Consider the following 19,107-nt stretch of genomic DNA (forward strand, 5'->3'; position numbering starts at 1 on the left):
TATACAGTATAAAAATGTTGGTGCTATGAAACAAATAAGGTGCAATGAACAGTGTGCATAAAAAAACACATAAAGTGCATAGACAGTATGTAATGAACCAGGTTATTTGTTATTGTACAGTGTGATGGCATGTCTTCATTCAGCTGGAGAGGTGAGCTACTTACAGGCGCAGGGCATGTGAGGGAAAATAACATCGATGTTGATTTTCAGTTTGTCTCCTCGCGACGTGTCGACGTACAGCTCAGGGTGAACCTGCAGCACAAACAGCAAAGACTCATTTTAATTAATAAGCCTGGCACATTTTAATTAAAATATTTAAAGTGGGACAGAACAATCCACCTCTCTTTGGAGAGATTTTTGGGAATAAAGCAACAGAAAATTAAACCTCATGTAGGCCGATATGGACCAAAAGTCACATCCCGATAGATTTCGGCTGAATATCCATTTACGATATATATCACGATAATTTTATCGCAAAGTGAGAGCAAATGTTCGGTCAAAGCCAAATATTACCTGTCACAAGTAGTTTTATTGAAACATTTTTATCTAAGTGAACATAAATACTGTATATCAACAGGAGTACCTTTAAAAAAAAAATAAAAAAATCAAAGCTCCATAAAGTGGACATTTAAATAAAAAAAATTCTTAAATAAAAATACATTGGCCAATCTTTTTCTGAAATAAATATATTTATATGAGAAAAGAATAACGAACATTACAAAAGAAGTAAATATGACAAACCCTAGTAAGGGCAGCAGTTATATAGAAAGAAATCTCTTTGGTTTGTGGACAAAACAAGAGATTTGAGGACGTCATCTTGTGGTTTGGAAACACTCATTGATGTTTTCATACATTTTAGTGACCAAACAAGTAATTAAACGTTTAAATAATCAACCGCTTAATAGATTTATTTCCTTGATGTACTTTATTGGAGCACACATGTTAAAATGTGGCAAAAACTGCATTATTTGATTAATATATAACAGCTCCATGCAAATATTTCTGAATCATTTGAGTTTTACATGTGAGTGAAACACAAATGCATAAAGGTACATTTATCCACTTGTTCCAGACTTTCTGGAATGGTTCACTCTGTAACAGGAGATCACTGCTACAGTTTCTGTTGACTCCTTCTTTCTATCTACATAATCATTAAAAATCATTAAAATCAGACAATTTCTGGGGCACCAAATCTCTGTTGATAAATCTTTTGTTTTTAGCTAAAAATATACAGCGCACATAATGTTGATGAACATGATATCTCCTCTCCTCCATTTGCACTACTATATTTATATATATATATATATATATATATATATATGTGTCTGTATATATGTGTGTATGTATGTATATATGTGTGTGTATATGTATGTATATATATATATATCTACTTGCACTAATGTACAGCTAAATCTGCATTTATTATTTATCTTATTTATTATATAATCTATACCTATATATACTGCATTTTTATACAATTCATTCCTGTATATATTGCAATATGATTCACAATTACTGCTTAATGCACTTCTAGTTAGATGCTATCTGCATTTCGTTGCTTTGTACTTGTGACATGCACAATGACAATAAAGTTGAATCTAATCTAATCTAATCTGAAAAATGTTCCCTCTGTTCACTCTTCATTTGTCCCTGGAAGATGACGACTGTCTGCCCTTTTTATTTATTTTACGTATGTTCTCTACCTGTCTCCTGTCGTCTTTTTATTTACTTACTTATTTTATGTTAAAATAGAAATATATAGCGCAACGCTCTGTTAGTTTGGGGTTTGGGGACTTCTTTTGTTTTGTTTTGTGCTTTGTTGTCTGAATTGTTTTTGTTTGTGCTTATAAAATTGAAAAACAAATAAAAAGAGTATAATAAAAAAAGCATGTGAGTGAAACATGCCAATACATGCATCATGATGATAAATAAAACTGATTTCACAGCTTTGTGTGGAGTTTTCATCAGACTGAAGTCAGTTGAAGCGTCAGCGATCGACTCATCAAACAGGTCGAACAGGAAGTGAGTCCTGGAGGCTGAAAGCTGCTTCGTGACTTTATAATCATCATTATTTAAATATATTATAACTGGAGTTAAATAAATGTGTCCCTTTCCTCACCTGCAAAAAGGAGAAGCTTTATCAACAGCATATTTATTTTTATGGCCACATTACGGATATAAAAGTTGGAGCAGGTGAGAATTTGTAAAAGTTTTTATGAAACTATTTGATGATGAAGAAGGTGTGACGTGGTTTTAAACTGATAAGTTGAGTTTGTTTGAGATTCTTTTGTTAAACTAATACAATGCTGTCAGTGTTCACAGTTACAGGCTTCTGCACTGTTGCATTGTGGGGTTTTTTTTATGCCCAAAAGAAAAAAATTAATGCATTTGTCCACATTATACTGGTGCATAAATGACGGAAAACCCATTAGGACAACAATTATTTATTAAGTGCATGAATTTATTGGCATTTTTATCACATTTGTTAACCTCTGATTCATCTCTGATTTACTTTCCCCACTTAATTTCCTCCTTTTTATTTATTTATTAAGCATTTTTCATTTATTTGCCTACAGAATCTAAAATTGCTAATAAGTAATAAATGTGTCAGGGTTTTTAAATATTTAAATGTGTAAAAAATACCAGAATATTAGATAATATTACAAACATTTCGCACATAAAAATACATTTTTCAGGTCCTATATTTTCATTTTTTATCAGTAGCCTGGTTGATTTGTGGCACTAGTATTATTTTATAATAGTAAAATATCTATATTCTGCTGCTGTTCAGGCTCACAAAAAGTACTTTCTTATTTCTCTCTGTGCTGCTGTAATAATAATGACTAATCTGTTATTTTTAACCTCTGATTTATCTTTACTTTCCCCATTTTATTCCCTATTTAATCTATTTATAAAGCATTTTTCATTTATTTGCCTCCTATGTATATCATACTGGTGCATAAATGACAGAAACCTATTAAGACAACAATTATTTATTAAGTGCATGAATTTATTGGCATTTTTATCACATTTGTCAGTATTTCCCACCTGTATTTATATGAATAATTGCCAATAATATAGTAAAATAATTTATTAATATGGCATGAATCTAGATAACTGGTAGAAAATCAATAGATGGGATAACCAATTAAAAAATAATTAAGTTAGGGGTTTATTTAAACTGTAATTTCAGGTGATTTAACAGCTTCGTCTGTGCACAATCCCACAGAAAAATAAACTAATGTTTCAGTTTACAGTCGGCAAGAAAAATATCCAATTTAACCGTCTTTTATAGCTTTACGGTACTTTTTTAGGGAATTAAATTATATACTTTTCAAGAGCTGCAGATATTTCATGATTTCATGAGGACAAAAAGACCATTTGTGTGTATTTTTATGTATTTGTTTGATGGATAAATGATGCTGTATGAAGTTTGTGCAGCCACATGTTGTATTTCTGGAGCATTCTTGCCACTAGACTGGAGGATATTATGATATAATAATGAGTAGAAGCGGATGAACTCACCTCTTTAGTGAGATAGTACTGCAGCTCAGAGACAAACAGGATTAGCATGATGACGCCGCTGATGATGGTCACTGCAGAGAAACAGAAGATTACATGTTAAACATCACAAGAGTCGTTTTTAATCCGCGATCAAACTCAGAGCGAGAGTTAAAGAACAAATCCCTCTTTTAAATCATATGTTACAAGTTAAAGTACATGCATTCAAAATTAAGTGCAAAAAGTATCGGCATCAAAATATACTTAGAGTGCCAAAATAAAAGCAGAGTGGTCCACAGAATAAATTATAACAATACATTATATATATAATTACTGTATTATATTTGTGAAAAGTTTTTTTTTATATTAATTTAAATCTGAAAAGAAACTGTTGCTCATGAATGAATGTAGTGGAGTATTTATATACATATTTTCCTCAGAAATGTAGTGGGGTAAATACTAAAGAAAAGTACATCAAATAATTATAATAATAATAATAATCATATTATTTATTTGCCTCTAGAATCTGAAAATGCCCAAGTAATGTAAATATTTTGGGGTTTTTAAATGTTTAAATGTGTAAAAATACCAGAACATTAGATAATATTACAAACATTTCATACATAAAAATCTGTTTTTCAGGTTATATGATTACATTTTTATCAGTAGCCTGGTTGATTTATGGCTCTACTTTTATATTAGAACAGTTAAATGTCTAATAACTTGCTTACAACATCAAATTAATATAAAAAAATATTGTACTTTCTTACCTCTATTTCTCTCTGTGCCGCTGCAACACTATTAAAGTCTAATCGGTTATTTTTAACCTCTGATTTATCTTTACTTTCCCCACTTTTTTGCTTAGTTAGTTAGTTTGTTTTCAGCTTTGATAATTTTTACTTTTGGTCAGCATTTTTACTTATTTATTAATCTTGTCTGTTATCTGTATTCTGAATTTGTATTTCTGTTCTGTTTGTAAATGTACTCGTCGTCACTGTAAATGAAGGAAACCTCAGTGCCTTACGAGTTTAAATAAAGTGTTATATGTTTAATTTCCTCTTTTTATTTATTCATTAAGCATTTTTTATTTATTTGCCTCCAGAATGTAAAACCACAGCAGCATGGTTTGTAAAACTGTAACATGTTCATGTTTTTTAAACGTTTAAATGAGTAAAAACGCCTGAACATTAGATAATATTACTACATTTCATTTTCAAATGTTCTATATTTGCCTTTTTATCACCAGCCTGGTTGATTTATGCCTCTTGGTCTTTATTCTGCTGCTGTTCAGGCTTACAACATCAAATTAATACCAAAAAATATTTATACTTTCTTACCTCTTATTTCTCTCTGTGCTGCTGTAACACTAATGACTAATCTGTTATTTTTAACCTCTGATTTATCTTGACTTTCTCCAATTAATTTCCCTTTTTATTGATTTATTTATTAAGATTGTTTTCATTTATTTAGATTTCTTACAGAATCTCAAACCACAGCAGCATTATTTGTAAAACTGCACCAGAAATATAAATGTTTCATGGTTTCTAAACGTTTAAAAGAGTAAAAACGCCACAAAATGAGATAATATCACAAACATTTCATTTTAAAATGTTCTATATTTGCCTTTCTATCACCAGCCTGGTTGATTTGTGGCTCTACTATTATATTATAACACTTTAATGTCTATATTCTGCTGCTGTTCAGGCTTACAATAAGTACCAAAGAGTATTGTGCTTTCTAACCTCTAATCTGTTATTTTTAACCTCTGATTTATCTTTACTTTCACCAATTAATTTCCCTTTTAATTAATTAATTTATTAAGATTTTTTTCATTTATTTAGATTTCTTCCAGAATCTCAAACCACAGCAGCATTATTTGTAAAACTGCACCAGAATTATAAATGTTTCATGGTTTCTAAACGTTTAAAAGAGTAAAAACACCACAACATGAGATAATATCACAAACATTTCATTTTAAAATGTTCTATATTTGCCTTTCTGTCACCAGCCTGGTTGATTTGTGGCACTACTATCATATTATAAATATTTAATGTCTATATTCTGCTGCTGTTCAGGCTTACAATTAGTACCAAAAAATATTGTACTTTCTTACCTCTAGTTATTTTTAACCTCTGATTTATCTTTACTTTCTCCAATAAATTTCCCTTTTTATGTATTTATTTACTCAGATTTTTTTCATTTATTTAGATTTCTCAAACCACAGCAGCATTATTTGTAAAACTGCACCAGAATTATAAATGTTTCATGGTTTCTAAACGTTTAAATGAGTAAAAACGCCAGAACATGAGATAATATCACAAACATTTCATTTTAAAATGTTCTATATTTGCCTTTCTGTCACCAGTCTGGTTGATTTGTGGCACTACTACACAACTACTGTTATAACTACTTACATTATAACAGTTTAATGTCTATTCTGCTGCTGTTCAGGCTTACAATTAGTACCAAAAAGTATTGTACTTTCTTACCTGTAATTTATTTTTAAACTCTGATTTATCTTTACTTTCTCCAATTAATTTCCCTTTTTATTTATTAAGATTTTTTTCATTTATTTAGATTTCTCAAACCACAGCAGCATTATTTGTAAAACTGCACCAGAATTATAAATGTTTCATGGTTTCTAAACGTTTAAATGAGTAAAAACGCCAGAACATGAGATAATATCACAAACATTTCATTTTAAAATGTTCTATATTTGCCTTTCTGTCACCAGCCTGGTTGATTTGTGGCACTACTATCATATTATAAAGATTTAATGTCTATATTCTGCTGCTGTTCAGGCTTACAATTAGTACCAAAAAGTATTAGACTTTCTTACCTCTAATTTATTTTTAAACTCTGATTTATCTTTACTTTCTCCAATTCATTTCCCTTTTTATGTATTTATTTACTCAGATTTTTTTCATTTATTTAGATTTCTCAAACCACAGCAGCATTATTTGTAAAACTGCCCCAGAATTATAAATGTTTCATGGTTTCTAAACGTTTAAATGAGTAAAAACGGCAGAACATTAGAATATACCACAAACATTTCATTTTAAAATGTTCTATATTCTGTTCTATGATCTATTTCTGTCACCAGCCTGGTTGATTTGTGGCTCTACTATTATATAACAACATTTTAATGTCTATATTCTGCTGTTGTTCAGGCTTACAATTAGTACCAAAATATATTGTACTTTCTTACCTCTAATTTATTTCTGTGCTTCTGTAACACTAAAGTCTAAAATGTTATTTTTAACCTCTGATTTATCTTTACTTTCTCCAATTCATTTCCCTTTTTATTCATTTATTTAGATTTCTTCCAGAATCTCAAACCACAGCAGCATTATTTGTAAAACTGCCCAAGAAATATAAATGTCTCATGGTTTCTAAACGTTTAAATGAGTAAAAACACCACAACATGAGATAATATCACAAACATTTCATTTTAAAATGTTCTATATTTGCCTTTCTGTCTCCAGCCTGGTTGATTAGTGGCTCTACTGTGAGACTGAAGCAGTTAAACGTGTTTATCCTGCTACTAACCAGGCTCACTGAGTTCTACTAACACCATGTTTCCACTGTAACTTGGTGTGTTTGATATATTTGATAGTTAAAAGCAGTAAATGTGCAGTTAGCCTTGTTGTTAGCCGCAGCAGCTAACAGGTAGATAATTAAAGCGTCTCACCGGTCGCTCCTCCCCACGTCTTCACCCTGAAATCCTCCAGAGTTTTGGGATAAGCGTCAAACTGCTTCAGTTTATTGAAAGAGTCCATCTTCTGGAGCAGAAAACCGCCGCTGAACACAAATGTTACCGACAGATTCCTGCACTCCTCCTGACACACATCAGTCCACCGCCTTCACTTCCGGGACACGCACGGAGGCACGTACAGCCAATCAGCGCCGGCCGCGTAATTTTTACAGGTTTTTTTTCTTTTTTTTCCTTTTTTTTTACGGGACGGAATAAAACGTGAAAACGTCATTTACAGGTAAAAGTCCTGCGTTGAAACAATGTGTTCGTTTCTCAGGAACTGAAATAATGCTCGTGGGTCAATTTGAGCATGTTTCATTATCCAAAAGTGCCAGAAATTTGAAAAAAAATCCCAATAAACTTTGTTTATTTTTCATTAATAGCTTCATAACCATTTCATTGAGTATTTAGTGAAATGGTGTTCTTTACCTCACAGATCAGGATCAATGAGGATAATTGACTTGTCATCAAAAATGCATGTTAATATATATATACATATTTAACATGCATTTTTTATATGTATATGTGTGTGTATATATATATATATATATATAGATAGATAGATATGTATATGTATATATATATTTCGCTAAACACTCATTGAAATGGTCAGTAATGGAGTGTATATATATATATATACATATATATGTATGTATGTATATGTATATATATATGTATGTATATGTATAAGTATATATGTAAATGTATATATGTATATATATATATTTCACTAAATACTCATTGAAATGGTCAGTAATGGGGTGTGTATATATATATATATATATCTGTATATATGTATATGTATATGTATACATATGTATATATGTATGTATATATATATGTGTATATATAGATATATATATATGTATATGTATATATGCGTATATATATATTTCACTAAATACTCATTGAAATGGTCAGTAATGGAGTACATATATATATACATATATGTGTATATATATATAAATGTATATATGTATATGTATATATATATAGATATATAGATATATTTCACTAAATACTCATTGAAATGGTCAGTAATGGATTATACATATATATACATATATATGTATATGTACATATATACATATATATATGTATATATGTATATATATATGTGTGAATATATGTTTATGTGTATATGTATATATTTATATAGATATAGATATAGATATATATGTATGTATGTATGTATTTGTTTGAGTTGTAGCTATGTCTGTAGAGATGCCTTTATTTTTGTTTTCAAACTTTTAATGACTTCCAATGAAATCATGAAGAGAGAGACACAAGTTTCAAATACCTTAATTATTTTAATTATACTTTGTACAGCTTAAAGAAAAGAAACCTATTCACATATTAAGACACTTAAAAACACAAACAGACCCAGAGAAGATCTGATAACAAAGTTTGATCTTCAAGACAAAAGGCAGCAAACTGTGACTTTAATTCATCAGCGTTTGTTTTTCCACAGAAACTCAGAAGTGTTCTTCAGCATCACTTCCTCTCCTCCTCCTCCTCCTCCTCCAGCTGCAGGCGGGAGGCGATCCGCTGGGCGAGCTGCAGGTCGCCTCCTGCATCCTGATTGGCCTTCAGGTGACCTATGACCTCCTGCCGGACCCCGAGGTCGGCCACGGCCGTCTGAACCAGCTGCAGACGGGTTTCTCTGAGGGAACGCCGCAGCTTGGCCCGCCGGTTCTGGAACCAGATCTGAGAGAGAAGAAAATTAATTTATTCAATTCAATTCAATTCAACTTTATTTATAGAGCGCATTTCATGCACAAGGCAGACTCAATGTGCTTCACAATGGATATACATAATTACAGTTCAAAAACAAAAGAAAAGAAAAACAAACAAACAATTAAAAAAAAAAAATTACGAATTAATTGAAGAGTGCAGGTAGACAAGCGATGCCATAATACGTCTTTAAACACAACATGCTGTCATGTTTTACCGTCTTTCTTCTTTATTTCATACTGTTTTACTCAGGATTTCCCCCTTTTTTCCTTATTTTAGGTGTAAAACAAAGCAGCTGTATTCCCTGTGTGAGCCTCAGGGAACCATTTTTACATAATTACTTAAATTGGATGGAGGCAGGATCAGAAGGAAGTAATATTAAATGAATGCCTGCTCAGCTTTTTTTCCTGATAACTTAAGATTCAGGAGTCGAAAGATAAAAATGCTTCATCTAATTTAAATATATAGTTAGAAATGACCAAGATCTCTGAGTTTTATCATAAAAAATGTTTAAAACTGGATAAAAATTAAACTTAAGACAGTCAGTCATTTTTAGTCATTTTGTGTCTGCTGTTTGGGTTTTTTGGTCATTTTGTCTTCTCATTTTGTGTCTTTTTTTGGTCATTTTGTGTCTTTTTTTAGTCATTTTGTGTCTTTTTTTTAGTCATTTCGTGTCTTTTTTTAGTCATTTTGTGTCTTTTTTTTGTCATTTCGTGTCTTTTTTCAGTCATTTTGTGTCTTTTTTTAGTCATTTTGTGTCTTTTTTTTGGTCATTTTGTGTCTAACACAAAAGATTGCATTAAAAATGCATTGAACTGCTGAATGCACACTGCAAAATTCTAAAAAAATCTCTGCAAAAACTTTAGTAAAATCATCTTAGACTTAGTCAAGGTGGTTTTAACCTTTGCTGAAAAAGAGTTGAAGCACTATGGATGGAAACATGGAAACTTCTGGTGCTTTCGTGGACTCCAGAAGGTTAAATTGGTTAAAGAAGTTAGAACAGAGGAGCGGTACCGACCTGTATCCTGTCCTCGTCCAGCTGCAGCCTGGCGGCCAGCTGCTCCCTCAGCTGGATGCCTGGATAACAGTTCACCTGGAACACCGTCTCCAGCACGCTCACCTGCACACACCAAGCTCATTATACTTCATGGAAACTAGACTTCACAATACATTTTCTTTCTTAACTGAAATAAAAGAGTTTAAAAACGATAACTAACCGAAGCTGTATTTTGTGGTTGCAAAACTAACTAAAACGAACTAAAATTATAGTGAAAATGTCTTTCGTTTTCATCTTTGTCAACTTTTTTCATTCATAATCCAGTGTTTCTATTAGAAAGAGGATTCTGATAGTGAACCTGCAGGAACACAATGTAAATATGTTTACTGAGACTGGGATGTTTACACTAGAACAATTATTAAAAACACTCAGAAATATAAGAGTTAATAACCTTATTGGGCTGAGATGATAAACCAAAGGAAATAAAGGAAACATTTATTATGACCTCTTTGAATCTGGCACCAACACATAGCCCATTACAGAAAAACTGAAACTAACACTAAAACTAATAAAAACACACACTCTTATACTTCTATCTTTGTGAGGACCCTCATTGTAACATTATATTATTATTATTTAATTAAAACTAACTGGATTAGAAAACAAAAAATCACAACGAAATTAAAACTAAAACTAATGAAAAAAAAAGCTATTATAACCTTGCAAGGGAATTCACTAATAATAATTTAAATAGTTTTTATAGTGAGTTTGCTAGTTTTAGTTTAGTATTATTTAAAAAAACAAATGTTTTAGTTTTAGTTTAGTTTTTTTAGTTAAGTTTTAGTTTAGTTTTTATTAGTTTTAGTTTTTTCTAATAGTCTGAAATCTCAAAAAAGCCGGCCGAAATGTCCTCATTTTGCAAAAATGTCCTCACTCTGTTAGTTGAAAACATTTTCCGGTCCTCACTTTGTAGGAAGTACAAGAACACACACACACACACACACACACACAGATTAAGAGGCATTTCCTCTTTAACTTCCATGACATATAAAATTCCTTCCTCGGATGAATTTGCCTGAATTACTGATTGATTGATTGATTGATTGATTGATTGATTGATTGATTGATTGATTGATTGATTGATTGGTTGATTGATTGATTGATTGATTGATTGATTGATTGATTGATTGATTACCTGGCTGTTGGTGAAGGCGGTCCGTGGTCTGCGTCCGATGTACCAGTTTGATGACGGTCTGGGAGAGTTCAGCTGCTGATGTTGTTGTTGAGGTTGTTGTTGTTGTTGTTGATAACGATGTTGTTGCTTAGAGCACAAAACATTCCCTCTGTTCTCCTTCTCTGCTCCGATCTCTGTGGAAAAAAATTACATGAATGAAAGAACACATTAGACACCTTTTTATAATGAAAATATGACAAATTATCTGTTCTTTCTTTCTCACAACATTTAATCAAATTATGTCTTGGATCTGAAACATTTATACATATTATTATCAATTAAAAGCCTAAATACATTTTAATGGGCTAATATCAGCCAGTTTAATTTAAGAGCTGATATCTAGACATTTTACATGGTTTTCTTGATAATAACCAAAATCATTATCAATAAAACCATGTTAAATGTCCAGATATCAGCTCTTAAATTAAACTCTTATCAGCTATTTTTGTTGTTATCATTATATCTGTCCAAACAAATGTATCTTTAGTTGTACCAGGCATTAAAATGAACAAGAAATTGGAGAAAACAATGGTGGTTTAATATTTTTTTCCATGACTGGATCGTTGCTTGTGTTGTATGAACCCCTAGGGGTAAATTTAAATTCTGACATAAATAACCTAAATGCATGACACCAAACAAGCAGAAAATAATGAGACAAATGTATATATCTGAAAACATTCTGCAGCATTACAGTAAGAGGCATATATCAGGTGTTTTATCAGTAAAAAAAAACTAACTTCTCAAAATAACAATAAAATCATCAAAATAACGAGAAAAAAAGTTGAAGTCACAAGAAATTGTCAAAATCAAAAGAAAAAAGTTGAAATCATGGAAAAAAGTCAAAATGAGATAAAAAGTTGAAATCATGGAAAAAGGTCAAAGTAATGAGAAAAAAAGTTGAAGTCACAAGAAATTATTCAAAATGAGAAAAATAGCCAAAAATCATGAAAAAAGTCAAAATGATGAGAAAGTCACAAGAAAATGTCAAAATGAAAAGAAAAAAGTTGAAGTCATGAGAAAAAAGTCACATGAAAAAAAGGTAAAAATGATAAAAACAAATCACGAAACAAAGTCTAAATAACGAGAAAAAAGTTGATGTTACAAGAAAATGTCAAAATGAGAAAAAAAAAGTCGTAGTCACGAGAAATGATTCAAAATGAGAAAAATAGTCCAAATCATGAAAAAAAGTCAAAATAATGAGAAAAAAAGTTGAAGTCACAAGAAAAAAAGGTAGAAGTGAGAAAAACAAGTCGAAATCATGAAACAAAGTCAAAATAATGACAAAAATAGTCAAAATAATGAGAAAAAAGTTGAAGTCACGTGAAATCACACTAAAGCCACTACCTGTCCGGCCCTCACCTGTCCAGGGTCGGTGGATCTTCAGGCAGCTTCCAGGTGGTTCTAGCTCCAGACCCAGGATCCGATCTATGGAGAACTGGAGCCTGCTGTCTGATGTCACAGTGGACGCCATCATAATGATTGAACTATAACTGATCAATAAAGCAGGAAAAGCACCCAAAACTAAGTTACTCTGACTTCAGCGTGGAAGGAAAAACCTCCATCAGCTGCTTCTGGTTCTGGTTCAGTGTCACTGAGAGGCTGAAAGGCGTCTCCAGTCTCCAGTCTGAGGTCCATGTGAAGCAGCAGGAAGACAAACTGCTTTAAATGGGAGTGGAGGATTTACACTGGCCACCAATTAGAATTAAGAACTGGTTTTCCATGTGAATGAGGTTCCCCGAGGTTCCATCCAGCAGCTAATCTCTGCTGAGAGAGAGACAGAATATTTAAATTTCAGTTTACTTAAGTTTCTGCAGAAAAAAAGAGTGTTTGCAAACTTTGCAGGAGACAAAAAACATCTTATGTGTTTGTATTTATATGAGTTTTCCCTCATGTGATTCTCCGTAGGAGTGTATGAGAGATTAGGAAGAGGAGCCTTTTTAAAAACTAAACCAGTGTCACACCAACACAAAGCATAAATCTGCCCTTTTCTTCTGAATTACCAAAGTAGAAAATCAGTTTAGTTTTCACACTAAAAAAAATACATCCATCCTTCTGTTAGGAGCCTGTGGCTGTGAGTTTAATCTAATAATAATAATAGTAATAATGATAATGAAGGCAATAATAATGATCCGCTGAGATCCACTAATGCTATTAGCCTAATCTGTGTGTGTTGTGATGCAGATGAAGCTGGTAGCGCGTGAATGCAGGTTGAAGCAGCAGGAGGAAGAAAGCTTTTCACCAGCAGATTATCTGCTAATGAAGCAGCTTTAAACCAACCGCACACTTGTTTATTTATCCTGAAAGAAAAGCAGACGGATGTGATGACGAGACGCCTGCAGGCTGAGAGGAAGGACTCCAGGCAGAGAGAGGAGCTGAGGAGGCTTCTAGGAAACACATTTATTGCTTTTCTCTCTCAGAATCACATGATAAGATCATTATAAAGAGTAGAAACAAGGGAGAAACAGCTTTATAAGGGTTATAAGGGGCAGTAAAGGCCATAATTCATTCTTAAAATAAGACTTATCTTTTTAATTTGACTTTTACTTGAACCATTTTTAAAGATTTTTCTGATTTTGCTTCTTAGTGTTACAACATTTTGTCTTTTTTTATTTATTTGCTACTATTTATAAGTATATATATATATGTATATATATATATATATATATATATATATATATATATATACTTACAAATCCATCTCAACATGGAGCAGTGAGGAAACACTGGATGCAGGCAAAAAGTAAATAAAAATAACAATAAAAAGTTTTTAAAAAGCTAGATAATAGATAATTTTTTCATGCTATAATATATATAATAAAACATATATATATATATATATATATATATATATATATATATATATAGGAAGCAGCTTTATAAGGGGCAGTAAAGGCCATAATTCATTCTTAAAATAAGACTTATCTTTTTAATTTGACTCTTACTTGAATACATACATATAAAATTAAATAAAAAACAAAAAGTAAATAATAACAATAAAAATTAAAAAAAGCTAGATAATATATATGTATATATATATATATATATATATATATATATATATATATATTATCATGCTCTACTTTTTAATTATTTCTTTATTGTTTTCAATTTTTTTATCTAGAATTTTTTTTAACTTTTTATTATTATTATTTACTTTTTTTAAATTTTATTTTATCTTACCTAACTTTATTTTTATTTATTTTATCTAATTAATTTCTCTCTCTCTATATATATATATACTGTATATGCTCATCATTCAGTTATTATTTACTGTAAACTGAATACCAGTAAAATTTACAAGTTGTTCTGTAAAGTTGTTGTACTGTATTTTCTGCAGAATTATTCTTGTAACCACAGCTGCTTTTTTTTTCTGTAAAAGTAACGTGATTTTTTTTTTGCAGTGTGGTAATTACAGAAGCATTAACACCTTTTTTTCATAGGGTAAGAAGAGTTATACTGGATAAAAATATCTCAATAATGTCACATTAAGCAACCACAAGTTTCGCTACTCAGCCCTCAATAATCAGGTTAAACCAGTTTAACATTTTATATTTAACAGTGAGGTAATATTACTGTGAGTTTGTTCTATTCCCCTGGTGGAGGCTGGTCGAGGTGTTGCGTGACTACCTGGTGGTGATATGTTGGTAGACTGATTCACCCTGTCAGTATTACAGTAACATGAAACTATGAAGCTCCACCCTTTACTGTCACTGACTCACCTGAGAAACGTCAGTAAATCTGTTCTTCTTCCTCATCAGAGCAGCATTCATCATCAGATCACACAGAGGGAAGGAACATAATCATTCTGTCGCTAAACTCTATGGAGCCTTGGACTATTCTGTCCATCTTTTAATCCTTTTCGTGTCTTTTTTTTAGTTTTTTGGTGTCTTTTTTGTCATTTTGTGTCTTTTTTTGTCTCTCTTTTTTGTCATTTTGTGTCTTTTTTCTGGTCATTTTGTGTCTTTTTTGTCATTTTGTGTATTTTTTTTATCATTTTGTCTCTCTCTTTTTGTCATTTTGTGTCTTCTGTGTCTTTTTTGGTCATTTTGTGTCTTTTTTCTAGTCATTTTGTGTCTATTTTCTGACTTTTTTGGTCATTTTGTGTCTTTTTTCTAGTCATTTTGTGTCTTCTGTGTCTTTTTTGGTCATTTTGTGTCTTTTTTCTGGTCATTTTGTGTCTTTTTGAAGTCATTTTGTGTCTTTTTTGGTAATTTTGTGTCTTTTTTCTGGTCATTTTGTGTCTTCTGTGTCTTTTTTGGTCATTTTGTGTCTTTTTTCTGGTAATTTTGTGTCTTTTTGAAGTCATTTTGTGTCTTTCTGTGTCTTTTTTGGTCATTTTGTGTCTTTTTGAAGCCATTTTGTGTCTTTTTTGGTCATTTTGTGTCTTTTTTTCTAGTCATTTTGTGTCTTTTTTGTCATTTTGTCTCTCTTTTTTGTCATTTTGTGTCTTCTGTGTCTTTTATGGTCATTTTGTGTCTTTTTTCTAGTCATTTTGTGTCTTTTTCTGACGTCATGAAGAAGTCGTGAGGGTTAAAGCTGCTCTGAATGTGAGTTTTAAAACACAAGTCAAAGTGAAACTAAGTCTCCCAAGTGACTGACTGTGTTTTCTGTCTGTTGTTGTTTTTTTTCTCCAGGTTCACTCAGAGAGAAAATGCTTTCCGGATCAGAGGAGGACCTCTCCTGTCCCGTCTGCCGGGACATCTTTAAAAATCCTGTAGTGCTGTCGTGCAGCCACAGCTTCTGTAAAGACTGTCTGAGGAACTGGTGGTCAGAGAAACAGCTCCAGGAGTGTCCAGTCTGTAAGAGGAGATCATCGAGGAATGAGCCGCCGTGTAACCTGGTGTTAAAGAAGCTGTGTGAGGCGTTCTCACTGAAGAGAGACCAGAGAGCTGCAGCAGAGTCAGAGCCGGTCTGCAGTCTGCACTCTGAGAAACTCAAAGTCTTCTGCATGAACCATCAGCAGCCAGTTTGTCTCGTCTGTCTGCATTCACAAACACACGCGGGACACAAATTCAGACCGATTACTGAAGTTGCACAGAATCACAGGAAGGAGCTGCAGAAATCCCTGAAGCCCTTACAGGAGAAACTGAAAATCTTTGAGCATGTGAAAGGAAACTGTGATCAAACAGCAGAACACATTCAGGTCCAGGCCCGACACACAGAGAGGCAGATTAAGGATCAGTTTAAGAAGCTTCACCAGTTTCTAGAAGAGGAAGAGGAGGCCAGGATCTCTGCTCTGAGGGAGGAAGAGGAGCAGAAGAGTCAGGTGATGAAGGAGAAGATTGAGGCTCTGAGCAGAGAGATAGCAGCTCTTTCAGACACAATCAGAGCCACAGAGGAGGAGCTGAGAGCTGAACACGTCTCATTCCTGCAGAACTACAAGGCTGCAGTGGAAAGAGTCCAGCAGCGCCCCCTGCTGGAGGATCCACAGCTGCTCTCAGGAGCTCTGATAGATGTGGCCAAACACCTGGGCAACCTGACCTACAACATCTGGGACAAGATGAAGGAGATGGTCTCCTACACTCCTGTGATTCTGGATCCAAACACTGCTCATCCAGAACTCCTCCTGTCTGAAGATCTGATTAGTTTGAGGTTTGGAGAGAAACAGAAGCGTCCTGATAATCCGGAGAGGTTTGATACGTTCCGTATTGTTCTGGGCTCTGAGGGTTTTGACTCTGGGACTCACAGCTGGGACGTTGAGGTTGGAGACAGCGCCGCCTGGTTTGTCGGCGTGGCGGCAGAATCGGTCCAGAAGAAAGGGAAACATCCGAGTGGTTTATGGAGGACGGGGTTCCTGAACGGTGAATACTCAGCTCGCTCCCTATCAGACCCCTCCTCTGTTCTCTCAGTGAAGAAGCTCCAGAGGATCAGAGTTCATCTGGACTGGAAAAAAGGCAATCTGACATTTTCTGACCCGGACACTAACACACACATACACACCTTCACACACACCTTTAATGAGAGGCTGTTCCCGTACTTTAACACTGTAAATGTGAACCCACTGAAGATATTAACACAGAAGGTTTCTGTCAGGCTATAAGACAGACAGATAGTCGCATTAAAAGCCTTTAAAATGACTTATCTTTAACTCTACAGAAGCTTCTTGGATTATGTTTAGTCTCATAATACAGGAGCGTCTCAATGAATTAGAATATGGTGTAAAAGTCCATTTCCAGTAGTTCAAGTCAAACAGCCACAACCAAGTATTGAGTCATATAGAGCAGTAGTTCTCAACCTTTTTGAGTCGCGACCCCCAATTTAACATGCATGTTGTCCGTGACCCCCACTCACTGAACACAATCTCACACGCACAGTTCAGATCACCCAAAAAAGAAACAAAACTACCTAAAAAAGGAAACAAAATGACCAAAAAAGACACAAATTGACCACAAAATGATAAAAAAAGACACAAAATGACCAGAAAAGACACAAAATGACCAAAAAAGAAACAAAATTACCAAAAAAGAGACAAAATGACCAGAAAAGACACAAAATGACCCAAAAAAGAAACAAAATTACCCAAAGATAGACACAAAATGACAAAAAAAGGACACAAAATGACAAAAAAAAGACACAAAATGACAAAAAAAAGACACAAAATGACCAAAAAAAGACACAAAATGACCAAAAAAGACACAAAATGACAAAAAAAAAGAGACAAAATGACCAAAAAAGACACAAAATTACTAAAAAAAAGACACAAAATGACCAAAAATGATTTGGCGACCCCCAGAAATCATCTCACGACCCCAATTGGGGTCCCGACCCCAAGGTTGAGAACAGCTGATATAGATGACATGCTCTTCAGAGGACAACATTTACATATTAAACATACTTTTTAAAATTGGTCTTTTGTAATATTAAAACATTTTTGAGACACTGAATTTTAGGTCTAATTAAAATGTAAGCCATAATCATTATGAGAAGAAATTAAATAAATTAAGACATGAAATCTTATTTCTGTGTTTAATGGATCTATATAATATATATATTATATTATTTCCACATTTTGAATTTAATTACTGACATAAATAAACTTTCTATATTGTAATTTATTGAAATGCACCTGTAGAAACACAGTGTTGTGTTTGCACAAATATCTAAAGTTATATTTTGAAGAGCTGCAAGAGTTTAAAGGTAATATTCTGGTTAGAATAAAATATTCATATGCTGCTTGTACATGTTGAAAATTAAATTATTTTTAAGGCATGTGTCAGGTTTTATTCTAAAACAATAAAAGCTGTCAACTTTTGTGACTTAACTATTATTCCGTGCAGTTTTGTGAAATACAGACAGAAAAAGGAATGATTTGATTCATACTTTGTATGACTCGTGTACTTTCGTGTCTTCTTTGTGTCTATTTTTTGGTCATTTTGTGTCTGTTGTGTCTTTTTCTTGTTATTTTGTGTCTTTTTTGTCCTTTTGTGTCTGTTTTTGTGTCTTTTTTTCTAGTCATTTTGTGTCTTTTTTGTCCTTTTGTGTCTGTTTTTGTATCTTTTTTCTAGTCATTTTGTGTCTTTTTTTAGTTATTTTGTGTCTTTTTTCGTCATTTTGTGTCTTTTTTTTGTTATTTTGTGTCTTTTTCTAGTCATTTTCTGTCTTCTGTGTCTTTTTGTCATTTTGTGTCTGTTGTCTTTTTTTATTTTGTGTGTTTTTTCTAGTCATTTTATGTCTTTTTTTGTTATTTTGTGTCTTTTTTGGTCATTTTGTGTCTGTTTTTGTGTCTTTTTTTCTAGTTCCAACATTTTCAAAGTAACAATTCACTCTGGAGGTGGACAAATACCCGATAAAGTTTGTTTCATTCATCAGTTTATTAAATATTTACATGACAAAGCATTGATGGAGAATCTGCAAATCAGAACGCCACAGGCAGCAATAAACATTGGT

The 19,107-nt window shown here is 32.6% G+C and overlaps 3 protein-coding genes across 4 annotated transcripts in view; 1 reads left to right on the plus strand and 2 right to left on the minus strand.

Moving 5' to 3' along the window:
- The window catches only part of ergic3 (ERGIC and golgi 3), a 42,017-nt gene extending 34,645 nt beyond the window's left edge, over positions 1-7,372 (minus strand). For both annotated transcript variants that reach the window (XM_059329977.1, XM_059329976.1), the window contains exons 1-3: positions 7,193-7,372; positions 3,526-3,596; positions 165-252 (exon numbers count right to left, since the gene is read on the minus strand). In XM_059329977.1, coding sequence (XP_059185960.1) covers positions 165-252; positions 3,526-3,596; positions 7,193-7,280 — 247 coding nt within the window. In that variant the 5' untranslated portion in view covers positions 7,281-7,372. The remainder of the gene's footprint in view (positions 1-164; positions 253-3,525; positions 3,597-7,192) is intronic.
- Positions 7,373-8,749: 1,377 nt separating this feature from the next.
- Positions 8,750-12,700, minus strand: hesx1 (HESX homeobox 1). Its single transcript, XM_059330251.1, has 4 exons — positions 12,580-12,700; positions 11,182-11,354; positions 10,008-10,109; positions 8,750-8,962 (listed from the first exon to the last, which is right to left on the minus strand). Exons 1-4 carry the CDS (start codon positions 12,692-12,694, stop codon positions 8,750-8,752), a joined length of 603 nt encoding a protein of 200 aa, XP_059186234.1. The 5' UTR covers positions 12,695-12,700.
- A 3,171-nt stretch (positions 12,701-15,871) lies between these two features.
- Positions 15,872-17,260, plus strand: LOC131968919 (nuclear factor 7, brain-like). The gene has a single exon (XM_059329972.1). It carries the CDS (start codon positions 15,872-15,874, stop codon positions 17,258-17,260), a length of 1,389 nt encoding a protein of 462 aa, XP_059185955.1.
- The last annotated feature ends 1,847 nt before the right edge of the window (positions 17,261-19,107 follow it).

The sequence above is a fragment of the Centropristis striata genome, chromosome 3 (genome assembly GCF_030273125.1).
Source record: "Centropristis striata isolate RG_2023a ecotype Rhode Island chromosome 3, C.striata_1.0, whole genome shotgun sequence".
Taxonomy (NCBI): Eukaryota; Metazoa; Chordata; class Actinopteri; order Perciformes; family Serranidae; genus Centropristis; species Centropristis striata.